At 39.0% G+C, this 13,724-nt stretch overlaps 1 protein-coding gene and 2 non-coding genes across 3 annotated transcripts; 1 reads left to right on the top strand and 2 right to left on the bottom strand.

Annotated features, from left to right (window-relative positions):
• Window positions 1-614: 614 nt before the first annotated feature.
• trnat-cgu (transfer RNA threonine (anticodon CGU)) lies at window positions 615-686 on the bottom strand. The gene has a single exon. It is a non-coding gene; the product is annotated as a tRNA-Thr (tRNA).
• Window positions 687-2,639: 1,953 nt separating this feature from the next.
• LOC113130486 (gamma-glutamyl hydrolase) lies at window positions 2,640-9,797 on the bottom strand. Its single transcript, XM_026307174.2, has 9 exons — window positions 9,491-9,797; window positions 8,067-8,181; window positions 7,559-7,609; window positions 7,255-7,339; window positions 6,766-6,904; window positions 5,712-5,818; window positions 4,730-4,820; window positions 4,205-4,342; window positions 2,640-3,864 (listed from the first exon to the last, which is right to left on the bottom strand). Exons 1-9 carry the CDS (start codon window positions 9,600-9,602, stop codon window positions 3,743-3,745), a joined length of 960 nt encoding a protein of 319 aa, XP_026162959.1. The 5' UTR covers window positions 9,603-9,797; the 3' UTR covers window positions 2,640-3,742.
• LOC113131084 (U7 small nuclear RNA) lies at window positions 6,057-6,113 on the top strand. Its single transcript, XR_003295752.1, has one exon. It is a non-coding gene; the product is annotated as a U7 small nuclear RNA (small nuclear RNA).
• Window positions 9,798-13,724: the final 3,927 nt, after the last annotated feature.

Raw genomic sequence — 13,724 nt, 5'->3', positions numbered from 1 at the left:
CTCTCAACAGAACATTTGAAATTATTATTTTTCTTCCATTTTATTTTTAATTTGAAGGACTACTGACACATATTGAGACTGAAAGATGTTTTATTTTTCATTTCATCATACTTTGCAATAATTTCAATGACATTTTGAATTCTACTTCAGATCCTAAATTTTCCAAAAAAAAAACCAAACACATCAGGGTGAACTTGGGGAAAATGTGCCAAGGTGTGTATAGAAATGTACATGAAATTGAGTAATCATGTGATATGCAACAAATGGACAAACTGATCTGAATGACTGTAACTTACACTTTAGCGTTTTATGCTAAAGTTTTATCCTGTGCATTGTTGACTATAGCTTTGATGTTGTGTTGTAAAGCTAATTGTTACCTTTTATATATTAAATCCTGGATAATTAATGCTCATTTGTAGACAGCAGGAGCTCTACTGGTTCTGCTCATTACTGTTAGAGAACATTCAGTGGTATCGTGATGCCATCTGGTGGAAGCTTGGGACCCTTTTTTTTCTTCAAATACAAACTTCATAGATGTTACAGACATATATCCAGTAACATTGATAGATTTAAAGTCAAGCTATTTCTATTTCCTAAAGCATCCTTCAATGTAAAGGCATGGATGGGGATTGAACCCATGATCTTTGGTTTACGAGACCAACGCCTTACCACTTGGCCACCACGCCTGTCATGCTGTCCCTGGACTGGTAATTTAGCCACATTGTAATATTTATTATGAATGGGAGGACTTACAGGTTAAAATACACTTTACTGTGAAAAGATCATTCATAATTCATAAAAAGGATGTTGCTGCAGTTGTCAAGTCTGGAAGTGATAAAAGTAGTTTCAGCACTGGGGAATAGTAGGTACTGTATGACATAACATAAGAGTTGTCTTATAAACCAATAACATGTGAGGAACCAGTGCATACTTTAATGCTGTATATTTGGGTCAGAGTTGTAGCTGTAACTCACCTAAAAGCTTAGCAGAACTTAAAATGATTCTGTCATACATGCTGGTGTAGTACTGATATGTCCTGCCTCATTTGAATGAGCTCCACCCACAAAGAATGTGCCCCATCCTACCACAGTGACACCATGAGTGATGCTCCTAGGGGTCAAACATATATCTCATTTGGAAAGCAGCTCGCAACAGGAAGCTTTGCTCTTTAGAAATTTTCTAGCAGGATTCCTATAAAAGGAATCTGACAGTTTTCTGTAAATAAATATAACAAATTACTTATTAAAGAAAGTGCAATAATCATATTTAATTAGTGGTGAAATATTTGTGGAAAGGTTCACTTCAACAAAAATCTAATTTGTGACAGGTAAGAACTGTTAATAAATTCAGAAGAAATAAACACAAAGGTGCAGTGTAATGATAAACTCCTCTGGTGTTACTATGGTCAGATAAATGATTAACAGAGCCATGTGATTTGCAGCCCATACTGCTCATTAGACACCATAACTGATGGTGGTGTGACGAACATGGAAATCGCAATTTGACAGTGTTTTAGAATAAGAAGCCTGTTGGTTGTGCCTTATTAGCAGCAAAACAGCAGATAGACCATACAGTGTTAAGTTATGTTATGGGATTTAGTTTGGACCCAAAACTCTCAAGAGTTGTGGTAGTGCTGATCACTGTAGTATGCCCGAGCTGTTGTAATGTAGCGCTATTGGTTATTGAAGTGTCAAGTCAACAAAAAGCTTGAACTTTTACTTAATTTATGTTTTTACTGTGGCTGCGTTTTTCTCAAGAGGACATTGTGTGGTTTCTCTTGTAGTAGGAAACATAACATTTAATGTATTCAGATGAAAAATGAGAAATTAAATCATTTTAAACATGAAAAGTTTTTTGCTAAATAAAAAGGATGAAGCTTATAGGTTGTTTTATGATAGGATTATTAGAATGATGGCTGATCTTCTTCTTCTTCTCCTTTGGGCTGCTCCCTTCAGGGGTCGCCACAGCGAATCATCTGCCTCCATTTAACCCTCTCCTCTGTATATTAGAATGATGGCTGATTAAGATGACAAAATATCTTAGCACAGTTATGATGCCATGACACATTTTGAAATCAGACACACATGGACCAATCCATACAATCCCCTTTTCATAGACATTACTGTTTTCAGGAAACCTCATTTGCGTGTTTCCAGGTCATTAGCCTACTGAAGTCTGTTCGAATGGAAATTTTTAAAAATAAATGTGTCAGTGGCAGCACAGTGGGTGAGTGGTTAGCATGGTTGCCTCACAGCAACCAGGGCCCGGGTTCACAACACAGCAGGGGCCTTTGTCAGGTTGATTGGTGACTCTAAATTGCCCATAGGAGTGAGTGTGAGTGTGTGTGGTTGTTTGTCTCTATGTGGCCCTGTGATGGACTGGGGACCTGTCCAGGGTGGACCCCTGCCTTTCACCCAAAGAGAGCTGGGATAGGCTCCAGCAGATCCCTGGGACCCTAAATAGGAATAAGGGGGGATATATGATGGGTGGATAAATGTGTCAGTGTGAACACTAAACTTCTCATATCATGATAATGGCTCAAGTTGTGGTATTCTCTTACAGCATGTTACACAAAGAACTCTATTTGCTATCGAGGGATAGAAAAGCTGAATTGACCACAGGCACACAAAATACAATCATGTGTAGGTAAAATCTTTCTCGAGACTCATTTTGTGAGTAACCATCTCTTCAGAACAAATACACTTTCAAGCCAAATGGTAAGTTTTGAAAGATAAGTCTTTCAATACATTTTTCATGAGAAACAAAGTACATCTTATAGATACTGAAGGATGAGTAACTTATGAAGTACTGTAAAATAAAGCCTATATATATAAAAAATAAAGTATACAGGTAGCCAAGTATGATTCCATGTCTACAGAAAAAACAAAAAAGACTCACATTCATTTTTCACATTGTAAGAGCAGCTCGTCAGTCTAAATGACCTTATGCAGCCTCTTGCTGATGATCAAATACATCGTGGGAAATTAGGTGTTTACTGATAATCCACGTCTAAGTCCAGGCATAAATTACATGTAAATTACAACAGGTTTGAACTGTACAACAAAAAGGTTTCTACTTCTTCTTCACTTCTTAGACTCAAAGGGAAACGCTGAAACTTAAAAACTGGTACAAACGGAAAATTTACTTTCATTGTCTTTACCAGTAAATCAACATTCCTGTGATTAAATTAAATTTAGTTCACTATAATAGGTCCTATACATTTTTGAAGTATAAACAATCCTAGTCTTAGTGTAGTGCTGCTATCATTGTTAGTATACAGGTTAGTCAGGCAGCCATGTCAAAAAACTAATTATGACACTGCAAGTTGATTTGGATTGAAGAAAAAGATGAGCAGGCCTGTTGATGTGTCAAGAACTCACTGAACCTAAATCTAAATTTAGTTTTGTTCTTGAGGCATTGTTACAGTTTCATTTTTTAATCTTGTGTTTTTAAATTATATCTTTGTTTTAGCATTACTTTTTTCTATTAAGGACTATTTCAAATATCACATTTATTTTTCACTTCACTGCATTTCATCACTGTACTGCTGGCACTTTAACATTTCGTGTCACTGTGCGAATCAGCTATTGAAAGATAAACTGATAATTATTAATACAATATTTGTGGTTACTCTAAGTGACGACCGTCAAGTTTTGGTTCAACGCTTGGGGCAAGATGTTCTCTCTGTGATAACTTCCAGCTATAGACTGAGCCCAGATCTGTTTTGTACTGCCACTATCCATCAATCAAAGTAATAGTTCTGCACAAAGACAGCATGGATGCCTCTGAAGACAGGAGAGAAGTTGTAGATAAGAGCTCTCTCTTCTTCCACGAGATTGGAGAAGCTGTGGTGGTTCTTCATGGCTGGAGGGCAAAGACATGAAGAAAAGAGTTAGGATGTTGTGTTTAGGTTTTAAGTATAAATACGACCTCTGAGGACATTCACAAATCATAGCTGAATCCTCTTAATCACAGGATAACTTTAAAAAATACATTTCTGGCTCTGAATCAAAAATATATCATACTGAATCCCAGAAGGTTCTTCTGGAGAAATCCTACTGTAAATATTTCCTGGGAATAACTCTGATATTGTGCAGGGCTGATATGCAAAATGTGTCTCAGAGTTATGAGCAGTGGGTGCAAAAACAGAAATGGTTCACATCACGGCAGGGGTAATGACACAGTCAGGGCCACCATGTGTTACCTTCAGAGACAAAGAAGCTGGCAGTGTAGAAGCAGGCTCTTATAGCAGCAATGGAGTGAACCATGCCCGGCTTATCTATCCACTCAAAGGGGCTTTTCTCTGGATGCCACTGCACCGCATAAAATGGGTAACGGTAGGCTAAGGAAATAGAAACACTGTCATCATTACCATATTCATCTTAAAAATCTCAGCTTCACAAGTAAAGGTAAAACAAAACGTAAAAACAAGGAAATAGTGAAAACCCAAGCTTGATGTTTAAAATTCAAAAGTACAACAACACCTCAAACATCACAAAACAGTTCAAAATAGCAGTTTCATTTCTGTGGGACTCTGTCATTAGATGATAGTGCCCTCTGGTGGACAGAGGCCTACATGCCAAATTCACAGGATTGTGCTATGCTGTGTTTTGTGCTATGTATTTAGCAGGGGCCCTTGTGCTCTTTGGTGTGAAGTGACACTGACAACAGTGTTGTGAACAGTATGAATTGTCACTCATATTGCAAAGTATCTGATGAGGAGCAGTACCTTCCATGGTGGAGATGAATTCTTTCTTTCCATCCGTGTTGGTGGATAGGACCTTGTAAAACCTCTTCAGCTTGGCATTTCGACTGTAGTTCTGTTGATTCAAGGTACAGGTTTGATTTGACTGTGGTTGCAACTCGAAAATGACCTTTGTGTTCTACACAGCACAAAAAATGAATACTCTAACTGCTGTATGGCGGGTTGGGGAGTTAAAAACATTTTTAAAAGCCGTGTATGTTTAGGAAGAGAAAAAAAAAAAGAGGGATTACTTTTAAAGTAAAAACTGAGATTTTAAGAATTGATCAGAGACTATTGTGTGAGTAGATTACCAATGGAAAATGGAAATGCAATTCATGTCATGCAAAAGACAGAAACTCCAAAACAGCAACACTACAGGGTTCAGATTTATGATAGTCCATTAAAGTCAAACACGGTTTCAATATCAAGGCGTAGATGTGATTTAATTCCAGACTGGTGATCTGTCCAGGGTGTAGCCCACTCCTCACCTCCACTGACTCTGAACTGCAGGATAAGTAGTACAGTGGATGGATTGAAGGGGTTTGTGAAATACAGAAATAAATGTTTTACTTTAGAAGCTTTCAGTTACTTCACAACCCAATAGATTACCAAGGTTGCCAGGTCTCATGGGCAGTCATACTTTAGGTCTTGGTTACTGCGGGGACATGGTGACTAGGGGGTAAGGTTTTGATGTTGTAAACCAAAGCTCATGGGTTCAACCTCCCCTCATGTCTTTCAAACATAAAAATGAGAAAGCTGCCCATCAATACCATGAGATGAAGTACTTCCTATATCTATGCTCCACTTGACTACTTGTTTCACAAAAGGATGAAGGTTCTTACTCAAGATGAATGTTAGAGGTTTTCAAGGAAAACAACCTGGAGTGTAATTTATTGTAGATTACTAATAGTATTTATTCAGAATGAGTAGAAAAAGTGGCAAACTAAAAAAGAAGAGCAGAAAATACCTGAAGTGACAGACTCCAGCTGTGGAAATTAGAAGTGATGTTTTCGTCAGCCAGAGACTGCAAGACATCCTTGGGAAAGCTCCGAAAGAGACGGCTGGACTGGGCCGCTAGAAGACAGAGTGAATTTGAGAGATGGAGTCATGTGTAATGTTAAAATTGATTGGTTTTTGTTTTCATATTTAACATCACTAATGTTGACTCTTTTCTACAGACTGGTGTGTTAATGAATGTTGTGTTTCATTTGAATGAAACTCCGCCCACACAGACTCCTCCCACCACACTATGCACCATGAGTGATGTGGTTGGGCATTAAATACACGTCACATTTGGAAACCTGAACAAATCAGGAATCTTTGCTCTTTCAGACATTTTCTAGAAGGATTTCTATAAAAGAAATCCCACATAGTCTGTGTTCAATATAAATATACCTAATGCCTACAAAAGCAGTACTTTCTTCATGTTTTCAGTTATTACAGTAACAGTCAGGACCTTTTGCTCAAGATTTAACAAAACAACAGAGGAAAAAACACTCATGGCTTAATAATGACAAGTGTTGAACTGTACAAGCACTTTTTTGTAACCTGAAATAAACAGTGTCTCAGAGTTGGTTGTATATGTAATAATGGAAAGAGGAAATAAGTGTTTTTGGTAACAAAAAGTTCTGTGGTTACCTAACTCAGTATTTCTGCATTTACCCAGAATGAGTTGCATTTCCTTGGGATCCTCTCACATTACAGCAAACTCAGAACCCTAAGTGACGTTACACTGACACATATCACATAATCTACCTCGAGCAGTTGTGTAACTTTACTAGTGTCATTTCTGCTTATGCAAAAATGGCATTTGTTGTTTACAAATGAATTAAATTTGAAGTACTATAAAAAATATGAGTTTTTTTTTTTTCTCTCTGAAGTGGCACTGGAGTTGAATGCAATCATTCTAAATCCTAATACATAATATGACAAGTGAAAGTAATAATAGACATATATTTAAATGTATAGGTTAGTATTTTTGCCACACTGCACAGATATCAGCCTCTCAAGGAGTTGAATACCTGGTGTGAGTGTGAGAGGTAGAGCCACAGCCTTGGTATCAGTGAGCGTGAGCAGGTTTTTATTGGATGTGAGGACAGACAGCTGCTGGAAGCCCTGGCAGGTTCCCCAGATAGGGAAATAGTCCCCAGCATCATTTGCCTGCAGATCATAGAACGAGGAAGGAGAAGGTAACAATGAGGAAGGTATAATTACATTTCTTACTTTAAAATTATGACAGTTCTATCTTTTATTTCTCTATGGACTCTACACAAAATGCTCTTTTCCAAGTGCTTCACTTTCATACGAAAGCTTCCCAGTAATGTTTGAACTTTTTGAACACATTGGTGTAATAATACAACAAAACTGCAAAGCTGCCCTTTAATGACAGGAAATGGAACATGGCAATCATGCCATAATGCCAAAATTACCCTGTAATCTCATTAACTGTCATGATGAGGGTACTCGGTTACTTTGACTTGGGAGTCAGATGCACATGCCAGGTGTCTTACCTTCAGAGCCAAGTCATAAAAGATCTTGGCAGCTCGAGTGAACTGTGATGTCTGAATATCTACATTTCCTCCGGGTAGCAACAGCCTGAGGACAGAACAAGTTCCAACATTTGACTATATGCTGGAAAATGCTGCTTGGAAATATTTGATACATACAAAATTAGCTGGTATCACTTTCTGACAACTTTCACACACGACCAATGCTGATACCTGTCGTACAGCAAGAGCCAGGCAGGATCCTTATCCTGTGTAATCACAAACAGAGAGCCGAACGAAGCAGACAAAAGACCACTGGTCAACTTACCCATTTACTGAGTAGAATATCTTAGTATATTCTTCTTCTGTGCGATTGATTCTGGTGAAAAAAGAAGGATGAAAATGGTGAAACCCATTAACTATTCAAGAAAATCAAATATTAACCACTTTGAATGAAAGCAGCAAATGTCTACACACAGGGACATTTACACTATGGCTAATGAGCCTAAGTAAATGAGAAATTAGACTAGATAGTAAAAACAAATGTGACACTGAACACAAAGTATTGTTAGTGCAGGAAAAAGGGGCTGAGCAAACTGACATGCAGCCTGTAATAATACAGACAAACCAAATTTTCCACACAACTACATCTCCAGTTACAGTGGTCAAAGCCATTATACAGTATGACATAAGGTAAATGCATATGCAGTATTTAACCTTTAAATTGTTCTTTGGCTTTCTCTCAGATGTTTGATGGGGGCCCCTATAATTGAGTCTGGCTCCTAGAGCCAACAGGTACAACAGACATTATAAATCGAATCTTTCCATTACCGTACCTGATGGGTACAACCCTGGCCCCGGCTCCCTCCAGGTATTTGATATAGGAGGCTGCGATGTAAGACGAGCCATGAGCAAACTGATCCTCTGGAAGGTTTTCCTGTGCCAAAACACCTAGGAAGGAGAAATGACAAATTACGTTACACTGACATATAAACATTTGATGTATAAATACATATAAAATTAGATGCCATTTGGCTGAGAAAATTCTGTCCATACATAGAAGCTTAAGAAGCAACAAAGATGAGGGAACAAAAAGATTTTGACAAGGGATATGAAAGATAAGTTAATAAGATAATTCAGGTAGTCTTGTAGTTGATTGTAGTTATGCACATGCATTTTGTAAACAATTAATTCACAAACAAGTAAAGACTTGTTCTTTCCTCAGACTATGCCAGAAAATATGGATGGTTTATATCTGTTTGCATCTTATATCTTATTATAGGGCTTTTTTTTTTTCTTTCAGTGAGCTCACTAATCTCTGAGAAGAAAAGCAAAGATGTTCCAAACTAAACCAAATGAGGTTTTGACAGTGTTATAGCCCAAAGTGACGATGCTGTAACCACTAGAGTCCTAGTCGTGGTTTGGAAACCCCATCTGACTTCTTAGAAGATGGTGATTGCAGCAAGACTTCTCAAGGCAACAACGTGCACTGTCATAGTGTCTTATCAGTGACCAGTGAAGTGTTAAGTACAGCATCATGTACTGTGACCTGGGAGTAAACTGACAGTGGAATGAAACCTCATGTATATGCCTAAACAGAATCACCATAGCAAAACAAATGAAGCATTCACTGAATCACCCTTTCAACCCTTTATCATCATCATCATCATCATCATCATCATCTATTCAGTCAGCTCTTCTTCTGGCCCAAATGTAATCACCAGCACAGGAAAAAGTAGCTTAAGTGTGAGAAGCAGCTTAGTGCTCAAACATATTCGCATTGAAACCCAGATTTGAAAGCACAAATGAAGACATGACAGTCACATCTACTGAGAATCAGTGTTAACTGAATTAGCGAGGGAAACGTTCATTGACGCTGGTTTTGGTCTCATTGATGCGATTTAAGTGAAGTAACATTAATTTAACTGGATCAGGGCAAGACAGTAGCATCCCCCCAGAACACACTGAGAGGAAAAACGAGCATTAACCTACAACAATATGAAATAGCTACTGATATTATTATTATTATTATTCTTAGGCTATAATAATAATTATTATTACATAAGCATGCGACCAGCACACGCACACACACACACACACACACACACACACACACACACACACACACACACACTATGCCCACACACACACACCTTTTCTCGAACATTCTCGGTGAGTATTACATAAGAGCCACAATCATAATCCAACGTACAGCCTGCAGCCACACAGACACCGTGTCGTCGGTGCGACTGAATCTTACCGATGATCGGCCGGTAATTGAGCTGCTGGCTTCTCCCCGCCGCGCACAGAGACGGGCCGCAGCAGAGACAGGCGGTGAGCACCGCCAACAACGCTGCAGCTGACCGACACATCCAAAAACACCGTGCAGCAGTAGAAACACAAAACCCCTGTAAATCACGGCGCTGTGGTTTGTAGTGGGAGAGTAAAAATGACAGTATCTCCAGGACCCAGTATCGATCAGAGCGAAGATGCTGCCTCCAGGGTGAGGATGCTGCGCAATTGACTACTGCGCTTCCCTTGTCTTACCTCCGTGCGGGTTTCTGTTCAACACCATCAGTCAGTCACTTGTGGGAGTCCACTCCACAGACCCACGTCAGCGACGGAAGCCTCCACCCAAGGGTGGTGCCAAGCGAGCATCACACTCGCCACTTCAATGTAGGCCACTGTGGCATGTCCTCATTACTTCTGGAAAGCGCGAATATTGCTGCATTTCCAATTAACAGTCTGAGTAGTGTACCTACAAAGAATACCCACACAAAGTCATACACATCAATAATCCATATTCTCCCACCCTGTCTAACCACTGTCAGTGTTTCTCAGTCATTCAAGGCAAAAAAGATAACAAGCCTTAAGGAATCCTTAGTGAAGTTCAGAGTGTATCTGAAAAGGTATCTCAATTTATTTATTTATCTAAACCTGTGTCATGGTTTAAAGATTTGACATCACAGTTAGCGATAGAAATTAACCTGATAAATACAAATACCTGTGAAACCAAGTATTCTCATGTATATGAGCTCTAGGGGGGTGAACTGCTGACTATACACTAGTTTTTCAAATTCAAATCCATTGTGAATGGGACATTTCCAACATAGAAACCTGAACTTGACGTTTTAATAAATATATAAAATAAAAAAAAAAATTTTTAAGTCCCCCACCAGTTCACTACCCCCACCACCACCAGGACTTCCAGCCGCTCTTGGCGGGCCTGTGAGCAGCTTCGTCGGGCATGCGATGAACTAAACTGTCCCTTCGTCCTCTGGTTCTTCACTACTACCTCCAGGACACCGGTATTTCCCGCTGCTTTTAGCTAGCCTGTGAGCAACTTTGCCGGGCATGCGCTGTACCACACTACCCCGTCGTCGTCTGGTTCTTCACTACCAACACCCCCTGGTGACCGGGACTTCCAGCAGCTCTTAGCTGGCCTGTGAGCAGCTTCATCAGGCATGCAGTGTACCACACTGCCCTTTTGTTGTTTGGCTCTTTTTCATCAATCGCAAACTGGTGTGTACGTTTAGCTATAGAAGCAGTATGTATAGGCAGTATTTACAGTGTAATAATTTAATAATTTAATTAAACTTTCTTTAGGCCTAAAGGAAATACAGGTTGAAGGCAGACAGGAACTGATATGTCCCTGCTGGTTCTTTTAGGTTCACCTGACTGCATTCTGATGCTCCTGTCACATTAGAGAAACCTTAAAAGTGGGGAGGAAATTTTAAGTCTCATGCTGATCTGCATACATAAAGCATGCTTGCTCATTCGTTTTACCTGCAGTGGCATTAAAAAAAAAACCTCCTTCATAAACTACATATGCATAAAGTAAGATTACCAATATGTTGCTGGGACAACAATCTCAACATGACTTTGGAAGAACCGACAGATCCAGGATCCAGGTCAAATCATCAACAACATATTAATCCATGTACAAAGAACGGGCCTCAGGGCAGCCCACCTTTGACCTAAGAGCCACCACCTGTGAAGAAGATGATGAATGATGATGATGAGCGTGAACATAACCATGTGATAGACTAATGGTGACGAGGAAGGCAGAACAAACATCACTGACTCCAAGAGTAAGCACTTGTTGGTTCCTGACCGGTGTTAGTTTTAATTGCTCGTGTTAGCCAGCCTTTCCCATAGTTAGTCAAAGTCTGTAATGTAATTCAGTCTGCACACACTTTGTTAAGTAGCTGTAAGTGAACCGGCACATTCACATGCTGGCCGTTTTAGCGCTGCCCTATGAAACAACAGCCTTTAAGTTATCCACCTTGCCTATGTGCTGTTTCATAGTAACATTCAGGTGAGGAATAAAGAAGCTATAGGTTTTTTTTTGTTTTTTTTTTTTGTTTTTTTTTTTTTGCTTTTTCTCAGACGTCGTGGTAGCCCAGGGGTGAAACTGGTAGGAAAAGAAACAAAGCAGTCAAGGGGCTTTAAAGTAAAAATTACACAGGCCATAAGTGGATTACATGGAAGATCATGCTGATGAATTGCTCAAACAAATTTAGTCTCACTGCTTTTAGGACCATGGAATTAACATCTGCCTTCACTTCTTCTCTCCTTTTCCATAGATTAGTCACATCAGACTCCTTCACTGGCTCTAGATCCTTCCTCACAGAATATCCACCTCCACCTGTCAGCTACAAAACAGTCCTGCTCCACAGGAATGCTGTAGCTCAGTGAGGAGTCTGTCCACAAATAGCAGGTAGGGTACGTGAGATTAGATGTATTACTCCCATTAGTGGAAATTGCTGGAAAAGAGCAACGTAAGTTAAAGCAATGTTCTTTCACCACCAAAATAATTACTTATTTTTTATAGTGTATATTTGTTGTTTTATTTTATTTTATATTTTATGGCTATCTTCAAGCAAGTAAATTAGAAATAGATGAGCTAGAAGGGACATTAACTGGAGAAGCCAACTCTAATCCATAGAAAAGTCTTAATTTCTGCAGGCTCCGTTCAGTTTATAGTAATGTGTGAAGCTGCTCAAGCAGACTCTTTCATCTTCATATCGATCAGTTACTGCCCCATTTTCACAGAACAATATGAGCTTAGCTAAATGATAAATATATAGGTTTCTAAAAATGATCTTTGTCTTCACATTGTTCAGTTAAGAGTCATTTTTCATAAAGCATATTCTGCTCATTTGCTGTCATTCTAACGCAGTATCACGGTGCTGCAGCTGTTGTGAGTGTATACAAAAGTCAGCTGCTCAGCTTTGGTAACATAGCATAGCATTTTACAGTGGTACTAAATAAAAGAACTATGTAGTGTTACTTCTTTCTGTATTTTTGCCCACACTGCATATCTGCTGTAGTTCTATAAACTCCAAAGCTTCTGCTGACCTGCACATAAATCATCTAAAGTTCTGTTTACTGGTTGCCTTGTGCCAGCAGGTCGTTTTACTGTAACAGCATGTTGTACAATCTGAAATTTCCTTTTCTTATCACTTTCCCTAGTTTCCCTTTTAGTTGTATGAGTAAATTGAAAGAACATATTGTGTGCATATTAGTGAGCTAAAGAGAGGGCAGTGCTGAGCATGTGTCTCAGTGAGGGGGATATAAAGTATAAAGTAAGTATTTAGCACTGCAGTAAGAAGAGGGTGTGTGTGTGTGTGTGTGTGTGTGTGTGTGTGTGTGTGTGTGTGTGTGTGTGTGTGTGTTCGTTCATTTGATGAAGTCAGCAGTTTGTAATGCAGTCAAACCATGGATCAGTGACTTTATTCACAGGGGCAGATTTCACTGCATTTCCACTGATTAATCACAAGAGGTCCCACTCCTCCATCGAACGGTCTTCCCAGGCTCATTCAGTGTCTGTGTGACATTTAATTATACACTGGGTATTAGCTTGTATCATCATCCACCAATGTAATTCTGGCTCTGGTTGGTCGTTATTAATATATAAATTTTATTTATATTTTGTTTACTTACACTGTATGTTTGTCTGTTTATTATTTGTTGTGTGACTCTAGGTTTCAGCAGGAATTGTAGGGCTCTCTGTGGTTTTTGCATCAGCACCAACACAGACCGGCAGTAGAAAAGGCTGGTTAAAGTCGGTATGAACTTTGGTGAAGCTTTTTATTGTCTAATCCTGGTTTACATGTTGTTTAGCTATTTCAGTGAATTTTTGTGCAACATTGCTATCACTGTATTTGCTATTATGTTATTGCCGTATGTCTACACTTTTCATTCAGTTTTATAAACTTAGTGAAACATCACTTTCTATGCATTTTAAACACTTGTATAATTCAGTCCCTATACATGAACAAAGCCTGTACTGTAAAACCTCCTGTAGTCTACCAAAGGGAAGAAAAGACAAGCTGGATTTTTTTAATTAAGGCATAAGTTTCCCCTTATTTTTGAGGCTCAAGATTTTTTGAGGCTTGATTTGATAGTGTGGTAGAGACAGTGTGATCACAGTGTGTGATAGAATGGGGAAAACCATGGGCTGCATCCAGACAACAGTGGATGTGGACGTG

This window comes from Mastacembelus armatus, chromosome 5, assembly GCF_900324485.2.
Source record: "Mastacembelus armatus chromosome 5, fMasArm1.2, whole genome shotgun sequence".
NCBI lineage: Eukaryota > Metazoa > Chordata > Actinopteri > Synbranchiformes > Mastacembelidae > Mastacembelus > Mastacembelus armatus.
The sequence above is the reverse complement of the archived record's forward strand: the minus strand, read 5'-3'. Positions and strand labels throughout refer to the sequence as shown.